Source organism: Syngnathus scovelli, chromosome 8 (genome assembly GCF_024217435.2).
Source record: "Syngnathus scovelli strain Florida chromosome 8, RoL_Ssco_1.2, whole genome shotgun sequence".
In the NCBI taxonomy this organism is placed as follows: Eukaryota; Metazoa; Chordata; class Actinopteri; order Syngnathiformes; family Syngnathidae; genus Syngnathus; species Syngnathus scovelli.
Genome location: NC_090854.1, coordinates 12,194,946 through 12,213,990, shown reverse-complemented (window position 1 = coordinate 12,213,990; position 19,045 = coordinate 12,194,946). Strand labels below are relative to the sequence as shown.

Genomic DNA, 19,045 nt, shown 5'->3' with positions numbered 1-19,045 from the left:
AGTTGTACAAAAACCTCCACAGTGATCGACGCACAATAGAAGGAGGAATGTGCTGTGGTATGAGCGATGGATGTCTTTAATTTGGGGGGGGGGGGGAAGACTGATCTTCTCAAGGCCTGATCAATGAAGACAGTACAGGGGGTCCTCAGTTTATGATATTTTCATTCCTTTGCCGGCTTGTAGTCTCTTAGTCGTAGGGAAATATTACATGATGAAAAACACTTGTAGGCATAAAGTTAGTACGGCATTACTGTCATCGGCTACGAAGCTCCTATACTATTTCCATCTTAGTTGATACAGCAATCACAATCACATCGTTGTATCTGTTTACCATTTCTACTTGGGTGTTATAAGCGCAAATAAAATGGGTCCATGTCATAAAGCCACAGACACCATGAGCAACAGAAAGGATGAGTGCCAGCAAGACATACAATAAATAAAGTCAGAGAGCAATTTTTAGCCTCCTAGTAGCCTCTGTGTCTGAAGTACAGTAAATAACGACCCAATCATAGTGGAAATAGTGAATGAGTCACAATTAATGTGTCCTCCTTCAAAGCATAACTGGGTTGAAGGGCTTCTTCAATCAGTCAGCGGAAGGAAAAGCAACAAACAGAAGAGCTGACTCTGTTTGTGATTGATGGCTTCGCATGCAACATTGGAGAATCCCGAGGAGGGGCACTTTGAGTGAGATAATGTCGGAAAGCGGAAAACGAAGCGAGGAGAAAGGACTGGGAGGGAGCGTTTACCCCGTTGGTGGTCTTTCTCCTCCTCTTCTTGGACGGAACCGTCGACTTGGTGGGCACGGTCCAGCTCCAGAACACTTTGTAGTGATGTATGGGAATGTCGGGCTCCTCTGGCAAGCTCCAGTTGAGACGAACTGTCACCAGGCCTTCATCACCCTGCGTCACGTTGGTGACACGCAGGCTGCTCGGGCGTGGCGGGGCGGACGGGTCTGGAGGACGAAGGAGCAAACGCTGTCACGAGGGTGACAAATTTCACACATCTGCAGATGTTTAAAACGTCGAGGTTCTTTCGGGCGAGTCTAATTGAAGGTGGAGTTACATTTGCAGCCAGAACGCCTTTCACCACTTTGGCTGAGGAGGAGAGGGGTGACTGCTATGACACTTTGTAAAGTCATTAGCCCTCCGCTGACAATGCGCCGTGAGATGTTATGACAGGTGTCATATCACGACTACGACAGCACTAGTGGTCAGGGGTTAACAAACACATGGCGGCCAGCCTTGGCATCGCCGTGATGAACGTGCGAGCGGATTCCGTATGTTCCCGCTGCTGTGCCGCTTCTCGCTTTTGATGGCGGAGAGAAAGCGGCGATGTCTCTTGCTGGCAGTCTCGTAAAGGAACGGATTACAAATACTTCATGATTGCACCTCAGTACAATTTTCATGGTCTGTACCTTAATTAAGATTTTATCTCAGAAATTTCCTTTTGCTATCTAAACACCGTTAGACTTTTACTCAAATTATATGTAACAACATGACTTTATAGTCTACCATTCATTTTCTATTACCGTATTTTCCGCACTAAGGCGCACCGGATTATAAGGCGCACCTTCAATGAATGGAAATTTGAGGTTTTTAGGTGCGCCTTATAGTGCGGAAAATACGGTACTATACTAGTCCTGTATTACTATACTCAACTATCGCTTGAGGGTACTTTATATGAGACTGCTGCTGTGCGGCTATGTCAGAAAGAGAGACAGATCAAGAGAGAGAGAGAGAGGCAGGGCCACTTGCCAGGCCCCAGAGCAAGGGATAATGAGAAAATGACTCCTCTCTCTCTCTCTTTCGCTCTCTTTCTCCTTCCCTCTGCCACCTGAAACACATTTAAGCCACTCCAAACACACACACTGACACATGGACTCCGCATACCAGCTGACGTTGGCGGCGCAAGACAAATAAGCCTTCCCTTCTTACAAATTGCCTTAACAAAAAAGTGTAGCAGGAGCAAAATTGCAATCAGATGATACGGACCAGGCTATGTAAATAGCGATGCTGTGACCGAACGCCCGGGAACTCATCAGTGCCATGACAGCTCCCATCAATCTATCAATGTCCTGCCACTGATTGGCCTGATTGGGGATCACTTTCTATTCCCCCAAGCGGAATCTCTTTTTTCTCCACCTGTGCCGCGCTCCGTCGGAGCACCATCCACAATGCTCTGGGGAGCACATGCATGATGAAGGATTGACAGTGCGGGTCAACACATACACAGGCAACACATGTAATACCAGACACATATGTATTTGACTTTGGAATAGAGTCTCTTTAAAGGACACGTGCCTTTGGATAGAAAAATATTCACACAAAAAAAGCCAAATAATTGACAACCCACCAAAACTAAAAGCCAGGTGGTTGTAAGCTTATCCTGAGCTTTCCACTGCTCAACATTTTTTTCTTAATGAATTTTCGGTTGGGAAAGTAGCTCCTAATCTAAGTGAGGTATCTGGATTTAAAAAAAAAATGTTCAGTGCGCAGCTCTGCCAACACGTCAAACAAACTTGTTTAGTGTCATAAAACGAGGCAGCGACATGACGCTAATCTCTAGCAAAGATCTACGGCAAGTAAAAAAAAGTTACGTCACCTCACTGGGAGCCAAGACTACACTTAAATTCATTTGGAAGTCGAAATATCCCGTCTAATTTAGACATATTACATTTACGCGTGACTCTAAGGAAGCGGGATGGAGGGGGGGAAACCCTCTTGTAATTGAATTTGGTAATGAAAGGTTTTGAGCACTCGAATGACTGACTATATACAGTTTCACTTTGAATTTGTTCATCTCATTGGCCACAACATTAGGTACAGTGAGTCAGTACCATCTGTACAGTTTGCGTGTTTTTAGACAGCGGAGGCCTAAACAACAAATCCACATCATAACAGTGAGTAGAAATAAAAATAAATGTTTTGATTAGAAAAAGCAAAAATGTAAATCAAGCCAAAAGCTCCACCTGCTCCAAGGTCTTAAGCACAACAAATGGAGGTCAGTGGGTGTCAAGCAGGAACTGACACTTGAGTGCGTGAGACCACACAACCAGCACACATAAACACACATGCAAAACGTACGTACACACCTCTAGCGGAGCGGAAGTGTTTGCTTGGCGCAGTGAAGCCGCGGGTCCCGTGCACATTGACGGCAGCGACTCTGAACTGGTACCATCTGCTGGCTCTGACGTCGGCCAGTTGGACCCGCTCCTCGGCGGTCTGAGGGACAGATGGGGAGAGAGAGACCGGCAGGGGGTCAGGGTTCGCGTTGGGTCAGAGCCTCTGTGCGAGTTTGCTGCCACATCAGTCATCCGCGTGTTTCTCCTCGGTGGAACTTTCAAAAGACGAGGTGACTTTGAGGAATGGGCGACTGTGTGGAGATGTCCGTCACCACGGTGATGTAGTTTCACAGCTGTAGCATGCTACGGTGACACACTAACGCTACCTTGAGTTTACATTTCAGTTTGCAACGGTACAGTTGAGTTCAAATCAGTCAACCTTGGTCAAGTTTGTTTTGCATAACGCTCATTTGAGTCACAGGTGACCTGGAACTTATCTCACTTGTGTCGAGTTGCTGAGGACACCACCAGTCAGTGCCAAAGAATGGTTTGTGATTAGACAGCTAAATAAACATTTTGTGTTTTGAACTGTACCACCAGCACAAATGAATAGGTACTGAAAAGTTATCGTACCTGTGCAATTGTCTCCCACTCAGTAGCATCGTCCTCGCTGGGGTGAATACCAAAATTCCAGCGCCGTTGCACCACGTAAAGAACGGGTTCCACCGAAATGTTGAACTTGGAGGACCAGCGGATCTCCAGCTGACCCGAGGGCAGCTCTGCAAACACCAGCTCCTTCCTCGGCTTCAGAGGGACTCCTGCGGAAAACAGCGGTCTGGAAGTTAAACGTTGCGTTTTATTCATTTGCGCAAAACACACTTCAAAAATACATAAAACGCAGCACGGGCGTTTGAGAACGAGACATGATCTCACTGGGATCCACGCTGAGGGTCAACAGCTTCTTCTCTTGACTGTGACAGGTTGTGACACTTTTGGCCGCTGCGGTGTGTTTTAGTAGCTGCGAACGTCAAAGTTCACTCGCGTCACTGCTCTTTGCAATTGGCCTTTGAGTTGAAGCCGCAGACTGGATGTGTGTGTGTGAGCTTCATTAAGTGCAGGAGGTCAGACTAATGCTCATCCAAGACTGAATTTAGTGCTTCTGGAGTAGAAAATGGGAACGGTGATAATGAGATAGTGATTGGACGACTTGATCAATAAACTCTCAAGCACTTTAGAACGTTACATTAGAAACGTATTGACTGCATCAGTCGGAACGATTAACAGATAAAGGAGAATGATGCTTTCCTGTATTTACTTCTCTGCACGTTGGTCATGGTAGAGATACAAATTTTTTCATGGGGGGGGCTGAACTATTGATCTGTCTGGCTTTGCATCCTGAAATGTATCAGTGATGATTACAAATCCGTTGGTGGTTACTCTTTGTGAGTACGGAAGATAAAATAACCAGGCTAAGGTTCTTTTCGGAACTTTTCAAACAACAATCCGCTGTATGGTATCAGCTCAAAACCAAGTTTTTTATTATTTATTATTACCAAGTTAAGCCGCACTGAGACGAATAAGGTAGTACCTGGTAGTACCGCCAACCAATGACTCTTTGAAACTTTTTTGGCCACGGTGATGTTTTAGCAGCTGCTCACTTGCATCACTGCATTGAGCCTTGGACACGCTATGCGCAGAAAATGTGAGCTTCATCATGAGCAGGAGGTCAGCCATTAAGTCAAATATAAGAGAGCCAGCTTCGGGATACGGGGACAAAGACTGGACCACATTGAGAATTTGCACCACTTGTATAGTTTATTAGCTGGACACACAAATTGCTGCTACTTCCATAACAAGTAGACCCATGTCGAGATAAGTTGGTAGTATCTTGTAGTACCTCTAGAGATTTCTGGCCGCAGTGGTGTGTTTTAGCAGTTGCTCACATGCACGGTCTCTTGCATCACTGCACTTGTAAAGTCTTCGCATGGTAAATATAAGCTTTATTAAGTGAAGGAGATCAGTCGAAAGCTCATCCAAGGCTGAATTTGCTGCCATTAAGTAGAAGATAAGAGCGTCAGCTTTGCTGATAATGAGAAAGGGATTTGACCGCATCGTCAATAAGCTGTCAAGCCCGTTAGAACGTTATATTGGACCACTGGCGTCCAAGGCACGTCGGAGGCTACCGCAGCGCTTGTTGGTGGGCAGCGTGATCAAGACCGTGTTTTGACTTCACAGCATTTCATCTAATTGCAACTCATAAAATGGGATTGGATGAACACGCTGGAAGATGAAGAAAGGGCCCCTTGAGCGCTATGCGGTGTCTTTTGTTTAGTCGCTATGATAACAGCGTCGTACATGCGTACAGCTGGGGGTCATTGTACTGCGGTTTCACAACTCGGCGGCTTGTGTGTTGTTTGCGTGCGCCGCTGGACCGACGTGTCACATTTCCTGCGCCACGACGTGCGCCTGGCTAACCGCAGCATTCCTCCCTTCCACTCCGCCTTAGCTCATCTTCTCACAAAGTCACCCAAGTCCTCCTGCTGCAGACGCACAAAACCACACCAGCGCACATCTGTGCTCGCAGCCTGGCTTCTTCCGCAAAATGTGGGAGGGTATCAAATGCACTTTCTCGCAGCTTTATGCCTTCCAAAGATAACTTTAGAGCCGGGCTCGCTCCCAAGAATCACACAGCGTTCATCTTTCAATGGTCCCGCATGCTTACTCCAGGCACCATGATGTAACTCTGCTGTCCGAGGGCCATTTGGGTGGGGGTGGAGTGGTGGGTTGGGGGTCCATTCAAGTCAACCTTGCCAGCAATAATCATTTCCTCCACTAACACACAAGCTGCCGTTAGGACTGTGCTAATCACGGACAGTGAAAGACAAACACTATGTCGGCTGAGGATGGCGGATAAGCTAATAAACGTTCATTAGATTTCACTCAATTGAATCATTTGGACGTTGACATTTTACGCTCTATTTTTTCCCCATCATATTAATGTGAGAGATGATTATTCGGGTTGCATCAGTATAGGGCATGGATGACTACAATGTAGTGCACGCACCAAGCCTTTCACAGGGTGTGTGAGATTGAAAGTGTAAAGGCGGTGTGTTATAATGTTCCATCCAACACTTTTGATACCACTTTTCTGCATTAGAGCTACTCCCTGAGGTATACCCTTGACTGGTCCCCATCCAATTGCTTGGACCTTAAAGGAATACAACCATGCAGCATTCATTATAAAGTCTTCAATTAACCAACCATGTGTGTATTGGGAATGTGGAGAGGCGCCATGAAGTAAATGTTAATCAGGGAAAGCAAGTGAGTGTTGCCAAAGAAAACATCTGAATATACATGAGTTTCGTGGTTGTGTGTGAATAAAAAGTGAGCTGTTGTGATGCACAGAATGATGGCTAAAAACATCTGGTTTTTGAACTACTGCAAAATCTGGATTAATCTGCCAAAGAGGCTGTTACCTTGGTATATTAGCATGTTAGCAGTTTTGTTAGAATTTACATTTTGTGGGGGGCAGTTAAAATAGTTTTCTTCTTCTTCTCATAAAAAAAAACTAATAAAATCATGTAGAAAGCTCATTTCAAATATCTGCAGGAGTTTTTGTGGTTATTTTATACCATTGGTATATTTAAATTGTTTTACCCCAAGCTATTTCAAATGAGCCCGAGTAACATGGATTGTATATATTATCATTGAGGTTTTTTGAGGTCCAGTAAAATATATTGAATATCACACATTCACAAAATATTGTATGTTTTTCAATAAAAACACGACCTTTGTTGGCTATCAAAAGTCCATTGGGGGTTCCGAAATGCTCAGGCACACTTGGACACATCTGAGAATGATCTCACCAGGGGAAATGCTCCATTTCACTCTGCTTGTGTTTGCTAATAGCTTCCAGCATCACGGATCATCATGGCAATGACTCCACGCGCATACACATCACCCGCTTGTGCACACACAGAAACAATTATACCCTTTAAACCATGAGCGACTAATTAGACCTTTGACACAGAGAGGCCACAAGAACAATTTCACTGGAACGTCGGAGCGTAATGTTGGCGTAATTTTGTGTAAACGCGGCGGCGACAGCTAGCTGTCACGTGCTCCCTTCAATGACGGCATAGGCGGGCCCGTATATAAAGGTCTCCAAAACACATTGGATGGTTTTCATTGACTGGGGTCACTGGAATGTTCCAAGGTTAGCGCTCTTTTCATCTTTCCACATTAACATTCTGTTCACCTTTTGGGGGCATGACATCCACCACTGGAGCCTCTCTCTCTCAAGATCTTTTCACCATCTGCGTCCATACGTTCACATTCCGGATCACGTGCGCTTGCCGGTCATTACTGAGCACAGGGAATATGTGTGCACGGTTGCCGCGGCGTGATTAAAAGCAGGCCATTGCGGCCGCCGTTCAAAGATCGATTGCCCGCTGTGTTTCGATTTGGCCTTGAGTGACCGACGACAACAACAACGTGCTGAGAGCGGATGTGCGATGGTGTGTCAGTTAACAACTCAGCACCCTCACAACTCACTCAACCCACTCAAGTGACACAACTTAGCTGTTGGAGTAATAGGAGTTGACTTTAGGGTCATCCAGTGATTACCATATCTTCTCAAATACTCAAATCTACATGCAATCAGTGGAGAAAAAAAATAATTCTGTTGAATTTGTATTAAATGTGTGCTACCAAACACGATGTATCCCACTAGATTTTTTTTTTTTTAAATCTCATTTTTGTTTGCTTTCACTTACCTTTGTACAGGTTCTTGGGGACCTGACAGGTGTGGCCACAACCATTGGAGCAGCATTTTTTGACGGTCGAGCACTCGCCGTCCTCCTCGCAGCTTTCCACACAAGCCGCCGCAAAGCCGCTGGCCTTCTCCGGGGCGGGACAGTCGCCCTGCTTCACACCTTCGATGGACTTGAGGAACTCGCAGCTGGTGAGGCACTCGTAGTGCTTCTTGGGAAAGAGGGGCTGGGAGAAGGTATGTCCTTTGCATTAAATCTCGATGGCGCAAACAATTTTAATTCAAACGTAAACATTATAATTTGCATAAATCTAATCTTGACTAGTGGCTCATTACAATTTTGCTTTTTAAAACTCCTTCACTGCCATTGACAGCTATAGATGTCAAAGTTGAATTTTAACAGAGCTGGCAATGAATGAGTTAACTTAAATTGTCTGCACAACAGGAGCTTTGCGATTATTTGCAAACATTGCTTGCTGAACCCTAACTGAACCAACTGCAGTAACATTAGTCCACATGGAAAAATGATTCCTGCGAAACTTTGAGGCAGAGATTTTACTTCTTGTAATCCAGTTATGCGAGTTATTCAATTAAATATAACAGCTCTACCTCAGGCTGTTCCTCCCTGTGCCTTTAAATGTGCTACTGTTTATATCAGAGAGTGATATACCTCGCATAAATCCTGGCATTGGTTTTCCTTCAGGTCCCAGGATTCCTTGCAAGGCTCCAGGCACTATAAAACAAAATCAGGAGGACAGGTGTCAGCAACATCAAAAGATGTTTGATTCCCAAGGCCACACACACACCTTTTTTTTTGCTACAGATAGCCCGCATACCTTGAAGTCTTGATAAATAGTCTCTATCGTAAAGCAAACACGGGTCGAGGTCGGTCTATTATGCGCGGACACGCCCTGTCTCTTGTAATCTGTTTGGATTCTTGTTGATGTAGTATCTGACAGATTCCTCCTTCATGCCTTAACAGCACGAGACACCCGCCCCCCCAAACTGTCTGCACTTCGTACTCTTCACTCTAACACTTCACCTGCTCCTCATTTTCATGTCCGGACTTGCTTTTGTCCATGTGGCACCAGAAGCAAACTCCTCCCCCTTTACCGGCGGCTTCAACAACACACATTGCCTTCAAGTTCTTGGGATTCCCACATGGAAGACATTGACTAAACAGTTGGCACAGGTGCAGGATAAAATGGACGTGGCAAGAAGCCATTTTGACAAACATAATGAGATGATAGAATTTAGAAAAGCGTTTGATATATCAGTTCACCCCAAATGAATTGAATTCACTCAGAGTGATTGTACCCAATAGAAGCTGGCAGATGCGACATTAGGGGAGGGTGTTCACATGGGACCGGGAAAGAGGGGGAGAACCTTCTCTGGTGCTGAGGCCGCTGTGAAATCACACAAAGCGCTGCCAGACTGCATCTGCGAAACGACCAGAACGACCCAAACCGCAGCGACCGCAGCCAAAGCTACTCAATGCACACATGCCTCATCTTAGCATCTTAGCGATGTGACACTGGGACATAGCTGCACACATTCTTGATGCGTGACACTGCCATCATTTGAGATGGGGTGGAAATATGCTTGCTTTGTTCAAAAAAAACGTTTGCATTTTTCCGCCTTTTTATTTTTGGGGTCGCTGTTCGATGAAGTCAGCCCAACAATTTTCCATCTTTGGACATCGGATCGCTTCTGCAACATGATTGTGTAAACCGGGTATGCATTTTTTGACTACACACTAAATCTGAAGATCATTTGTTGAAGAACTGTGCCCTGTCAAATACCGACAAAGACCACGATCCTGGCAAGCTAAACGAGGATGAGAAGCGTGTCTGAAAACAAATATGTACCTTGAACTCCTTGCGCCACTTTGAAAAGAAATAATTCATTCCCAGAAGTTTTGGGGGGATCGGTTGTAACTGGTGGAGCTCTGAAAAGAAACTTTGACTCCAGATTTCACAACTAACTCTTTTGTCACTTTCTGTGATTTTGTTTGAATGAGAGCGCCAACTGTGTAGACTACATTGACCCTACTGTTAAAATTTCACATTTCATCGAGGGGTGGCGGCAACTCATATTTATGAGCCATTAATTCGCTCATTAGGCGTCTCTGTTGTTATTCTGCCATTGCCAGTGAAAAGTTTATTTGCTTTTTATGGAGTTGCGAAGGGCGGGCGTATGATGAAACATAAATCTGGCTTGTGGAGGAACGCGCTGCGAGCCCACGCCTGTCAGCTCTCGGTTCCGCTCCGCTCTCTATGGGCCAGGTGGTGGGTGTTTCACAGATGCTTTTTTCAGAGATTTTTTTTTTTTTCCCGACAATATAGATATATGGTCTTTTACAATGATGTCATACGTACAGCGTGACTCAAAGAGACCAATGAGAGGAGACATTACGACCTTGCGGGACTTCCATAGTAAACTGCTGTCTAGCCACAAACATTCAAGACACCAAATCTGCCACGCCCTTGGGGATCGTAAGGTTGTCGCAATCTGGCAACCAAGGCAAAACGGCGGCTGCATCTAAAGGCCACTCTGCCGGTAAGGCGTCCGCATTGTAAAGCCCAGTAAAGCCCTCCAACAAATCAGTGAACACACGCACGTAAGCCCAAGGATCAGGCTCATTTTACTCATTGAAAGCTCTGAATGCATTCCTTTGCCTTTTTTCTTCGGGATGATTCCCCTTCTGGCTCCTCACAATTACATCCGTGCAAGTGAAAATAGATTCATCAATACCTCGACATGCTTGCGTGCCAAACAGGATGAATTAGCAGCGGATATAGCAACACAAGCCTTTTTTTTTTTCCCTAAAATGTCTTCTTTTAGTCTTCAGTGAAAAAGATTCTAATGAAAGCCCATAGAATGGAACTCCAATGAAGATGAACAAGACTAATTGGAATTGGCACCAAACTGTACAGCATCATTCAGATCCTTTTAGTGAGAAAAGTGAGAAAAGAAAAATAACAGTTCCAAGTTAACGGTTAACAAATTTGTCATCATGAGGTGGCTCAACATTAGTGCAAAAGAGACATCAGCTCACCCCGCAGGTGTGCTTCAACCTGTCACATCTGTCAGCCGTTCCCCCATCCCACCCCCCCCCTCACACCTCGACCATGCCCCCCCCCATCTACTTCCCAACATTTAAGGAGAGCAAGAGAGAGAATCGCGTCTCGACGACAGATGTCCTGCCAAAGCAAATATAAAAGACTGCGTACGGTTACAAAAGGTGCTGTCATCAATCAGGAGCCTGATCGCTATTTACATAGTTTGATGGGCAGTCTAATCCATGGCAACGGTGCCAACAACAAGTTTGGGAAAGGGCCACAACACTAGTTGCCGCAAGCTCTGCACACCCTTTAAAAGCATTTGCGCACAGGAGGTGGACAATTGATTGATCGGAGTACACTTGCAACATCATGTAAACTTTAAACTACCTCAACTGCACAGCCTTTGACAAAACTCAAGAGCCTAAATGCCACAAAAGAAATGACAGAGCCACACAGTACAAGGGACATCATTGCAATTAATTCCTGATACACAGGGTTAAGTTAATCGAAGTTAATCGATTAATCGAAATTCGCAAACATCTGCCTTTACTTTGACCATCAATCCTTCAGGTATTGCTTCATTGTTGTTTAGCTAGTTTTTTTTTAATCACTAAATAATACCAAATAAGCAGAAATAATGGTTAACAGAGTCGTCTAGGAAAATGTTTCTTGGAAAATGAATCGATGGAATAATCGATAAAAGAATTAATTATTAAAATATTCAATTATAACAGCCCTAACCTGATGACCTTCCATGGCCGCACACTAATGGAATTGGGAGTCACTTTGGGTGGCAAATCATCCGCTCCTTAAATACCATCTGTGTGAACTGCTCAGTGGAATGTGTTTAATTATCCAATGACATTATGCGCGGACAAATTTTGCCCCTAAAAAAAAAAAAATAAGAAAGAAACACTGTGTCTGAGAAGTAATCAGGCTCTGGGGGTTGTTTCTGTGCTCTTCAGCAGTTAAGTCTTGACAAAAGCATGTGTGTTGTTGTGTGGCTAATTTCCCTTTTGTCCTCTTATCTGCCTCTCCCCACCAGTGACACACTCTGCATGGTTAAGTAGGAACTTCCATAGTCGGCTTTCAATCCCCATTTCACGCTGTAATAAAATGTTGTGGTGGTGGTTAAGAGGGCAAGGGAGGGGGGAGGGGGTGATGAGAGAGTGAGATTGAATGGCCACCGATGCCACAGCCCATCCTCGCTTTGAGGCCGACTGAAAGGGGGACGAGGAAGGAGGGGAAAGAAAAAAAAAATTGGGGTGCGCTAATTGTGCAAGGAACTCGCATGCGAGACGAGAATCTCGACTGAGTTAGGACGTTTCACACTCCCATTGCTCACCTCCCATCTACTGACCCATCCAGGAGTCAGTGGCACGCGGACATTTTCTTCACTCACGTCTCACTCAATTTCTCTTTCATTTGGCTGTCGCCGAGACGCTACATCCCTCATCCCCCCCATTTAATCACCCTCTCAGGCCACGTCCGCTCTAATCCAGTTTTGAAACTCATCTTTCTTTCCCGGTTTCATCCTTCCATCTGCATTAAGCTCGTGTCGAGCAAACGAATGTTTCCAAGCGTCTCTCCAGAAAACGATACTTTTGACAACCGCAGGCTCGTGTTGCTTTTGCGGGTACATTTTCTATCATGTGATATATCTTTCAGAGCCACAGCCAAGGCATTTTCCTTTGCCAGCTGCAGTATCTTTTTTTTTTTTTTTGACCCTATGGCAAGTCACACTTGCAAAGGATATGTTACGCACATGTTCTGGTGTCACTCTCTGAAAGAAGTTGTTCACAGCCAATGGAAAATCTTTGCGACGGATGACATCTTTTGCAGCATTGTGTTACCATTTTGGCAGTTGTCGTACAACCAATTATGCAGCGATTATATTTTGCCTTTGTTAGCATTTTCCCCCCCTAAATAAATGTTTGCTTTGTTATAACAATACAAGCAAAATAATCATCCCAATTTGCGACAGGCAGATTGAACGAATGTTAAAACTAATTAGCGGAGGAATTCGTTATGTTTTAGCGGTGCAGCTGCAATCTCAGCATGCCAGTCACTTGTTCCATTTCTCGCTGAGAGAAGCCACACTCGGCGGTTTGACTGTTTCTCTTTCAAACACGACAGGCGGCACGGCGCACTTCGAACCGCCTTTACACGATTCGTTCTCCATTTCTAACTTCTTGGTTTTGTTTTTTTTACAGGTCAAAATGCCCTGACCGGATCGAAAAGTATCGAGCGGCAAGTGTTCCTCAAGACGTGAATGAGTGCAAAAGGGCTAGCGGTGTTCCCGTGATGTCCCTCTGGAGTGCTGTAAAGTTTCAAAGGAACGTTATAGGAGAGCGAGTAAATCAGCGAGGCGATATCGCCGCGTTAGAACGTCTAGACATCATTTCCTCCGCCTTACGTGATGTTCAAGGTCCACGAGATAGCAGCACTTTCCCGTCTGCGCAGGTGTGCGTGAAGGATCACGTAGGCTAAAAATGATTAACAGACTTGAGATGTGACTTTGCAATACGATATTCAAAAGGAGCACTCGTTTCAAAGAGAAAATGGCTTTTCCAGTTCTGGACACTTGATTAGGTACACGCACCATCCAATACAAGGCCTGTGTCGAAAACATTCTGCCATCCATCCATCCATCCATCCATCCATCCATCCATCCATCCATCCATCCATCCATCCATCCATCCATCCATCCATCCATCCATCCATCCATCCAATTTTGATGCTGGGGTGAATAAAACCAGCAAAAACTAAAACGTTCAGGTCCTGATCTGCAGATTGTATGGAAATGAGTCCAAAACAGATCCTAATCGTGTAGCAATATCCTGCAAGTCCCTCTGACATCTGAAAAGAGGCGTTCTTTATCGCTCAAGCAATACAAAATGTAGATAACTAGGTTTAATAAATGAATTCACACCGAGGCCGTTTCCAATTTCCTCCCGATGACTAACGGCAGTTACCTCCAAATTGCCGAGTAAATTACGGGTGATTCGAGGAATGTTTGCTGTAAACTCTGCCGGCGTCATAACTCCACAATGTTTACACAACACGGACGTTTGGTCGAAAATGTCTAGCTCTTCAAACGGGTGTTGCTGGGCGGTGTTTTTAGGTGGTTGTAGACACGATTTGAAGCATGACTTGAATTATGCCCCAAGCACTAGGATATGTTTATCATTCTGAGGAATGAATCACCTTTTTGAAAGCCTCGACAACTTGAAAAACTTGTCAATATTTACAAATGTGCGTAACCTGGTGTATGTAAAAAAGAACCCGGCTCAAAATTAGACAGGAATGTTAGTTTGAAGTGGCAATTTAGGGCGAATTCCAGGGCCTATTCTTGGGAATTTGTTCAAACGAGCTTGATGCATTTTTCTGTATGTTGGCTAATGTGGGCGGAGCAAGGCGTCAAAGTTTGATGGTATTTTCAAGGCTTTATTATGTTCCAAGAAAACAGCTCCTGATGCAAGTTTTTGGGTGAACATATCCAACATAACAGGTTTGACAAAAAAAAGTCTACAAGACGCATAACCAAAATTGAACAGGAAGTCAGCTATTTTGGTTTGCAGCAGCCATTTTGGGCAAACTGTACGGGTCTTACTTTTATGATTTCCAACAAGGGAATTCACCAAATAATTCCCAATCAGAAAGAGGTATACTAGCTGGATGGGGGACACTGATTTGTTTTTTTTTCCCTGGGCAGTCTAAAGTTGGTGGATTATGACATCAACCTTTCGAGGAGTTGAAAAGTTTCACAACGTTTCATATATTAGCTTTTGACTCCAATTGCACCAGTTGCCACAAAATTTAGTGGACGTGTCTATCGTAACAGTATTTACGAAAAAATCTCAAGGACCCATTCGCAGAATTAAACAGTAGGTCATTCATTTTGGTTAAATTCCAAAATTCTCACTATGGAAGTTGAAATGAGCCCCAATTGAAAGCGGCAAACAAATTGATGACACTAAATTACTTGCTCTGCCAAATGTGGGCGAGCATAGCATCAAAATATGATTGTCATCTTGAGAATTTGCCTCGGAAAAAAAAAAGAGGCTGCGAGGGCCGGTTCGCTGCTTTAAATTTTAATTGACATGCCAGAGAGGGCGCAGACAACAAAGAGGGCAGAAAGTGAGGTAGAGAAGAAGAGGAGGGGCAGCGAGCACATGAATTATACATTCAGCCCACAATCAGAGGTGCCTGCCTTATTTATGAGCAGGAAAGCCCACACAGCTCGGCCCCACTGGCGCTTTGTCCCCCACTTAATACTTCACCGCGCTTAAGTTTCACCCACACACCTCCTGGGCGACTCCTCTTACCGCCATCTCGCGTTGTTATCGCCAGTCGGGCGACAAGAGCTCACATCCAGTGGCCGTAACGAGAGCCCGGCTTATCACCTCTCTCCGAGCTCGGTTTACATTTCATGACAATTAGACTCAACAGGACGTATCCATCCCGTGAGGTCAGATCGATGATAAGGAGGCCACTTGGTCTTCGGCATGGGAACGCCAAAGCCCATTGTGTCAGATCTATCCACGACACGTGATTTACGCTCTCCGAAACATTGCGATGATAGATGCATGGGAGCGAGAGATGAAAACGATCACGTGGAACACTTCTTCCAAGCCCGAGGCCATTTATTGCGACTGTCAGAAGCGCCGATAATGAACTGGCTTCATCCACGCGGAGTACCGAATAAATGCATCACTGTCACGGCAGCCGCTGAGGATTGAGCAGATGGCAAAACAAGATACACGGAATGGACATAATAGCCATTACGCCCACAGGAACTCAGCATGGGAGGAAAATAGAGAAGCTTCCACTCTTATCGCAAGACGTTTGACAAGAATTTGGCGTGCATGTAGAGCGGTCATTCATGCAGAAGAGCATTTGTTCGATTCGAGCTCACTGGTGCTAGATGACAGGGCCCGGCTCTGTTCTAGTTCAATCACGATAGGTCAGACAGTTGCACAGATGTCCTGTAGGTGGCGCTAATGTGCATTGCAAAGTGGATGTCAACAACCACGCAAAAGCAATTTCACGGTGAAATTCCTTCATCAATCGTCCAGATCTCTAGCTTTTCCTTTCAGATAGTTTCATGAAAATGTTCTCCAAGTTAATAAAAACATATTCTTCCTAAGTGATTTGTGGTTGCCAGATGGAATGAAACTTGGTTTTTGATTGACGCTGTTCAAGATAGGAATGGGCGTACTAATCCGTTTACGTGCTCATGAAGGATTCTGCTCGATTGCGTTTTTTTTGCTCGTCTATGAGACATTGCGACAAGAGTTCAGAACTGAGATAGTTGTTTGCAGTAATGTCATTGCGACATTTTTTTTTTGGACCCAAAATGATATTTGTACCTTAGACCGGGCTTGTTTCCTCATTTTGTTGTTTATATGCCTAGTGCAACTAAAGGTACATTTACTTGGACAAATGTAACGATGATAACAAAATACCTTAGACTTCAAGTGAAGACTTTAGACTTCAATTTAATGCCATTTTCCTCGATTTCTAGATAATAACCAAAATCACTTACATATGGTATTTGTACTGCCCAAAACCGTGCTTTAGTGATACCAGGCATTAAAAGAAATTCAAGAAAACAAGATTTTTTCTCCATGACTGCATTTGTGCCCTGTGCTGAACTGGCAATCACTCCAGAGTATGGTCTGACTTTAGCACAAAGTTAACTGGGAGACTTGCCGACTCTCTGCGACCCTGAAAAGTGCAAGCGATATACCAAATGGATGGATGGCTGGCTGGAAATTTGATTTCATACAAATGTTTATAGCGTGGGTACATTTCCAGGCAAAATGCATCATTACCCTGGAGATGTTCAGCGACAATTCCAAGTCTAGATAAATTGGACTTTTGAGTTGTGCAGAAAAACAGAGACATGCTGGTTAGAAACACAACCCAGTGTGGTGTCCCCTGATGGGATAAAACAAACTAGACAAACTGTCATCCTGTCCTCCATCATCGAAAATGAAACGGGGCCCGAGGCTTCTGTCTGGGCAACAGCATGTAAGAAGGCATGGAACGCTGTTGGAAGTCGGGAGGGGGGGGGCGTCTAATCCCACGCTGCAGACACATTCCATCACTATCTCCATTTGTTTATTCACGTCGCAGAAACACTTCGAATCCACTAATCCTACTTGTCCTCCCAAGTTGGGCTTCTGGCAGAAGTGGCAGCTCAGTTTGTCAGGATCATTGTCAGAGCGCTTCAATGCATTCCATTTGCTCAAAAGGTTGAAAGCATTTCATTTTAAGAGCAGATAATCGAGCATTATTTGATTTAGTTTTTTAAAACAACAAAAAGAACCACAATTAACGGAAGCCCCTTTCTAAAAATCTTTGAAATTGCCAGTTTAATATCATTTCAAACATTACCCTTTAAAATAAATAGCTAGCATATCAAGGGGATGTACGCTACATGTGGCCAAGACTCTCCAGTAACAACCCAGGCTAAACTGGGTTCCTCAGAGACAAACAAAACTTATCGAATGAGATATCTGGTTTCAACATACTCCCCTCACACTAATTACACAAAAACTGCAAATAGGTGATAGTTGAGGATTGGTTCCACAGAAAAAAATAACTACTACTACACTTTTTATTTTCTCGCAGTTACGGATTCGCAGTTTTGGTACTACATCAGATATTTGTGTCACAATTGGCGATATTATTATGTCATCTGGAGTACACTACACATATTATAAACAGTAAATGCCAGATTTGGTTGACTCGTCTTTTGTAGGGTTTCACATTTAAAAAAAAAATGCATGTGTACCCCCGCTTTAATGTAAGGGCATAGCTGAGGATCTTAAATCAAAGCTGCAAAGAATGCGACTTTTAAGTCATTCTGCTGCAACAATCAACCTAAAGTCAAGGGTCAAGACAGCTGTCGATGACAGAGTCTTTAACACACGCACACACTCACACACATTGTTTCCCTGATCCTTAAAGCATCTCGCATCGAGGTTCAGGGCTACAGCAGCTGGGATAAATCGGTGAGCTCGCATCTGCTAAGCACATCAGCTTTAAGATCCTTGCGATCTAATCTTCCTTTCGGCGAATGGGACCGTCGACGCTTCAGTGGCAAAATATCAATAAACCGAGAAGTATATTTTTGTCACTGAAGTGTGCCAAAAATGGGACCCTGGACAAGGAGGACGAGCGCTGTCACCGTATGCGACAATATTCATCATGCGAAGATGAAAAAACACCCGGATGACAACGGATTGTCTGGGCAATGGGTCCAAAAGAGGATTTCACCGCAGCTTTCATTGTAATAATCCCACAACGGCATTAAATCCCTTTAGACATAGAAAATATAAGGGACGGGGTTATCTCAACGGGGTCTGTAAACACCATGTTGTTTTGGCCCTCTGTTGAATAATCAATTTGACCAATGAAGAAGTCTGAACTGCAGCAGTCTTCTCACCTCCTCTCCTGTGGTCTCATCATTGCTTTTTTTTTTTTTTTTGCTGTGGGGGGTTTCCTCTTTCTGCCACCCACCATGTGAATAATGAGCTCTACATATAGCAGCCAATGAAGCGACCCCCTCTTTGGCCAATGAAACTTAACAACCATGTCCAGATCAGCTCCTTCCTGCTGGGACTGACCAGCCCGAGTTTACACTCCTGTGCCCACCCACCCACGCACACACACAGGCTTAAACTAACACAAATGAATCTGAGGCTGGATTTGCATTGCAAGTGTAAAGTACCCAATTTCGATTTAATGCCCGTGTCCATTTTGTCCTGCAACTGGCTGTTCGGTGGATTTTTATGACATCAAGCTTGCATTTCCGGGCTGTTAGTATTGAATATTTGTAGAATCACTTATTCCATTGATTAATTGAATAATCAGATACAATTCTATTTGTATAAAAAAAAAATATTTTTCTCAATTACTGCTTATTAAGTAATACATTTTCTTTATTTGGCATTATTTTGTGATTTAAAAAAAAACTAGGAATGTCACATGACTGATGGTCATTGTTTTCAAAGTCAAAACAGATATTGAACATAAAAACAAAAGATAAATCATTTTCCTTTACGAAGGACTAAAGAAATCTAATATTTATTACTTTTGAGAGCCTGAAATCAGAAAATTTGGGCAATCTTTAGTTTC

The 19,045-nt window shown here is 44.1% G+C and overlaps 1 protein-coding gene across 1 annotated transcript in view; it reads right to left on the bottom strand.

The window, feature by feature from the left end:
• The window catches only part of LOC125973630 (anosmin-1), a 45,767-nt gene that overhangs the window by 12,041 nt on the left and 14,681 nt on the right, over positions 1-19,045 (bottom strand). Inside the window, exons 3-7 of the mRNA XM_049728020.2 lie at positions 8,503-8,565; positions 7,837-8,059; positions 3,695-3,879; positions 3,092-3,221; positions 747-952 (exon numbers count right to left, since the gene is read on the bottom strand). Of these exons, the coding sequence (XP_049583977.1) occupies positions 747-952; positions 3,092-3,221; positions 3,695-3,879; positions 7,837-8,059; positions 8,503-8,565 (807 nt within the window). The remainder of the gene's footprint in view (positions 1-746; positions 953-3,091; positions 3,222-3,694; positions 3,880-7,836; positions 8,060-8,502; positions 8,566-19,045) is intronic.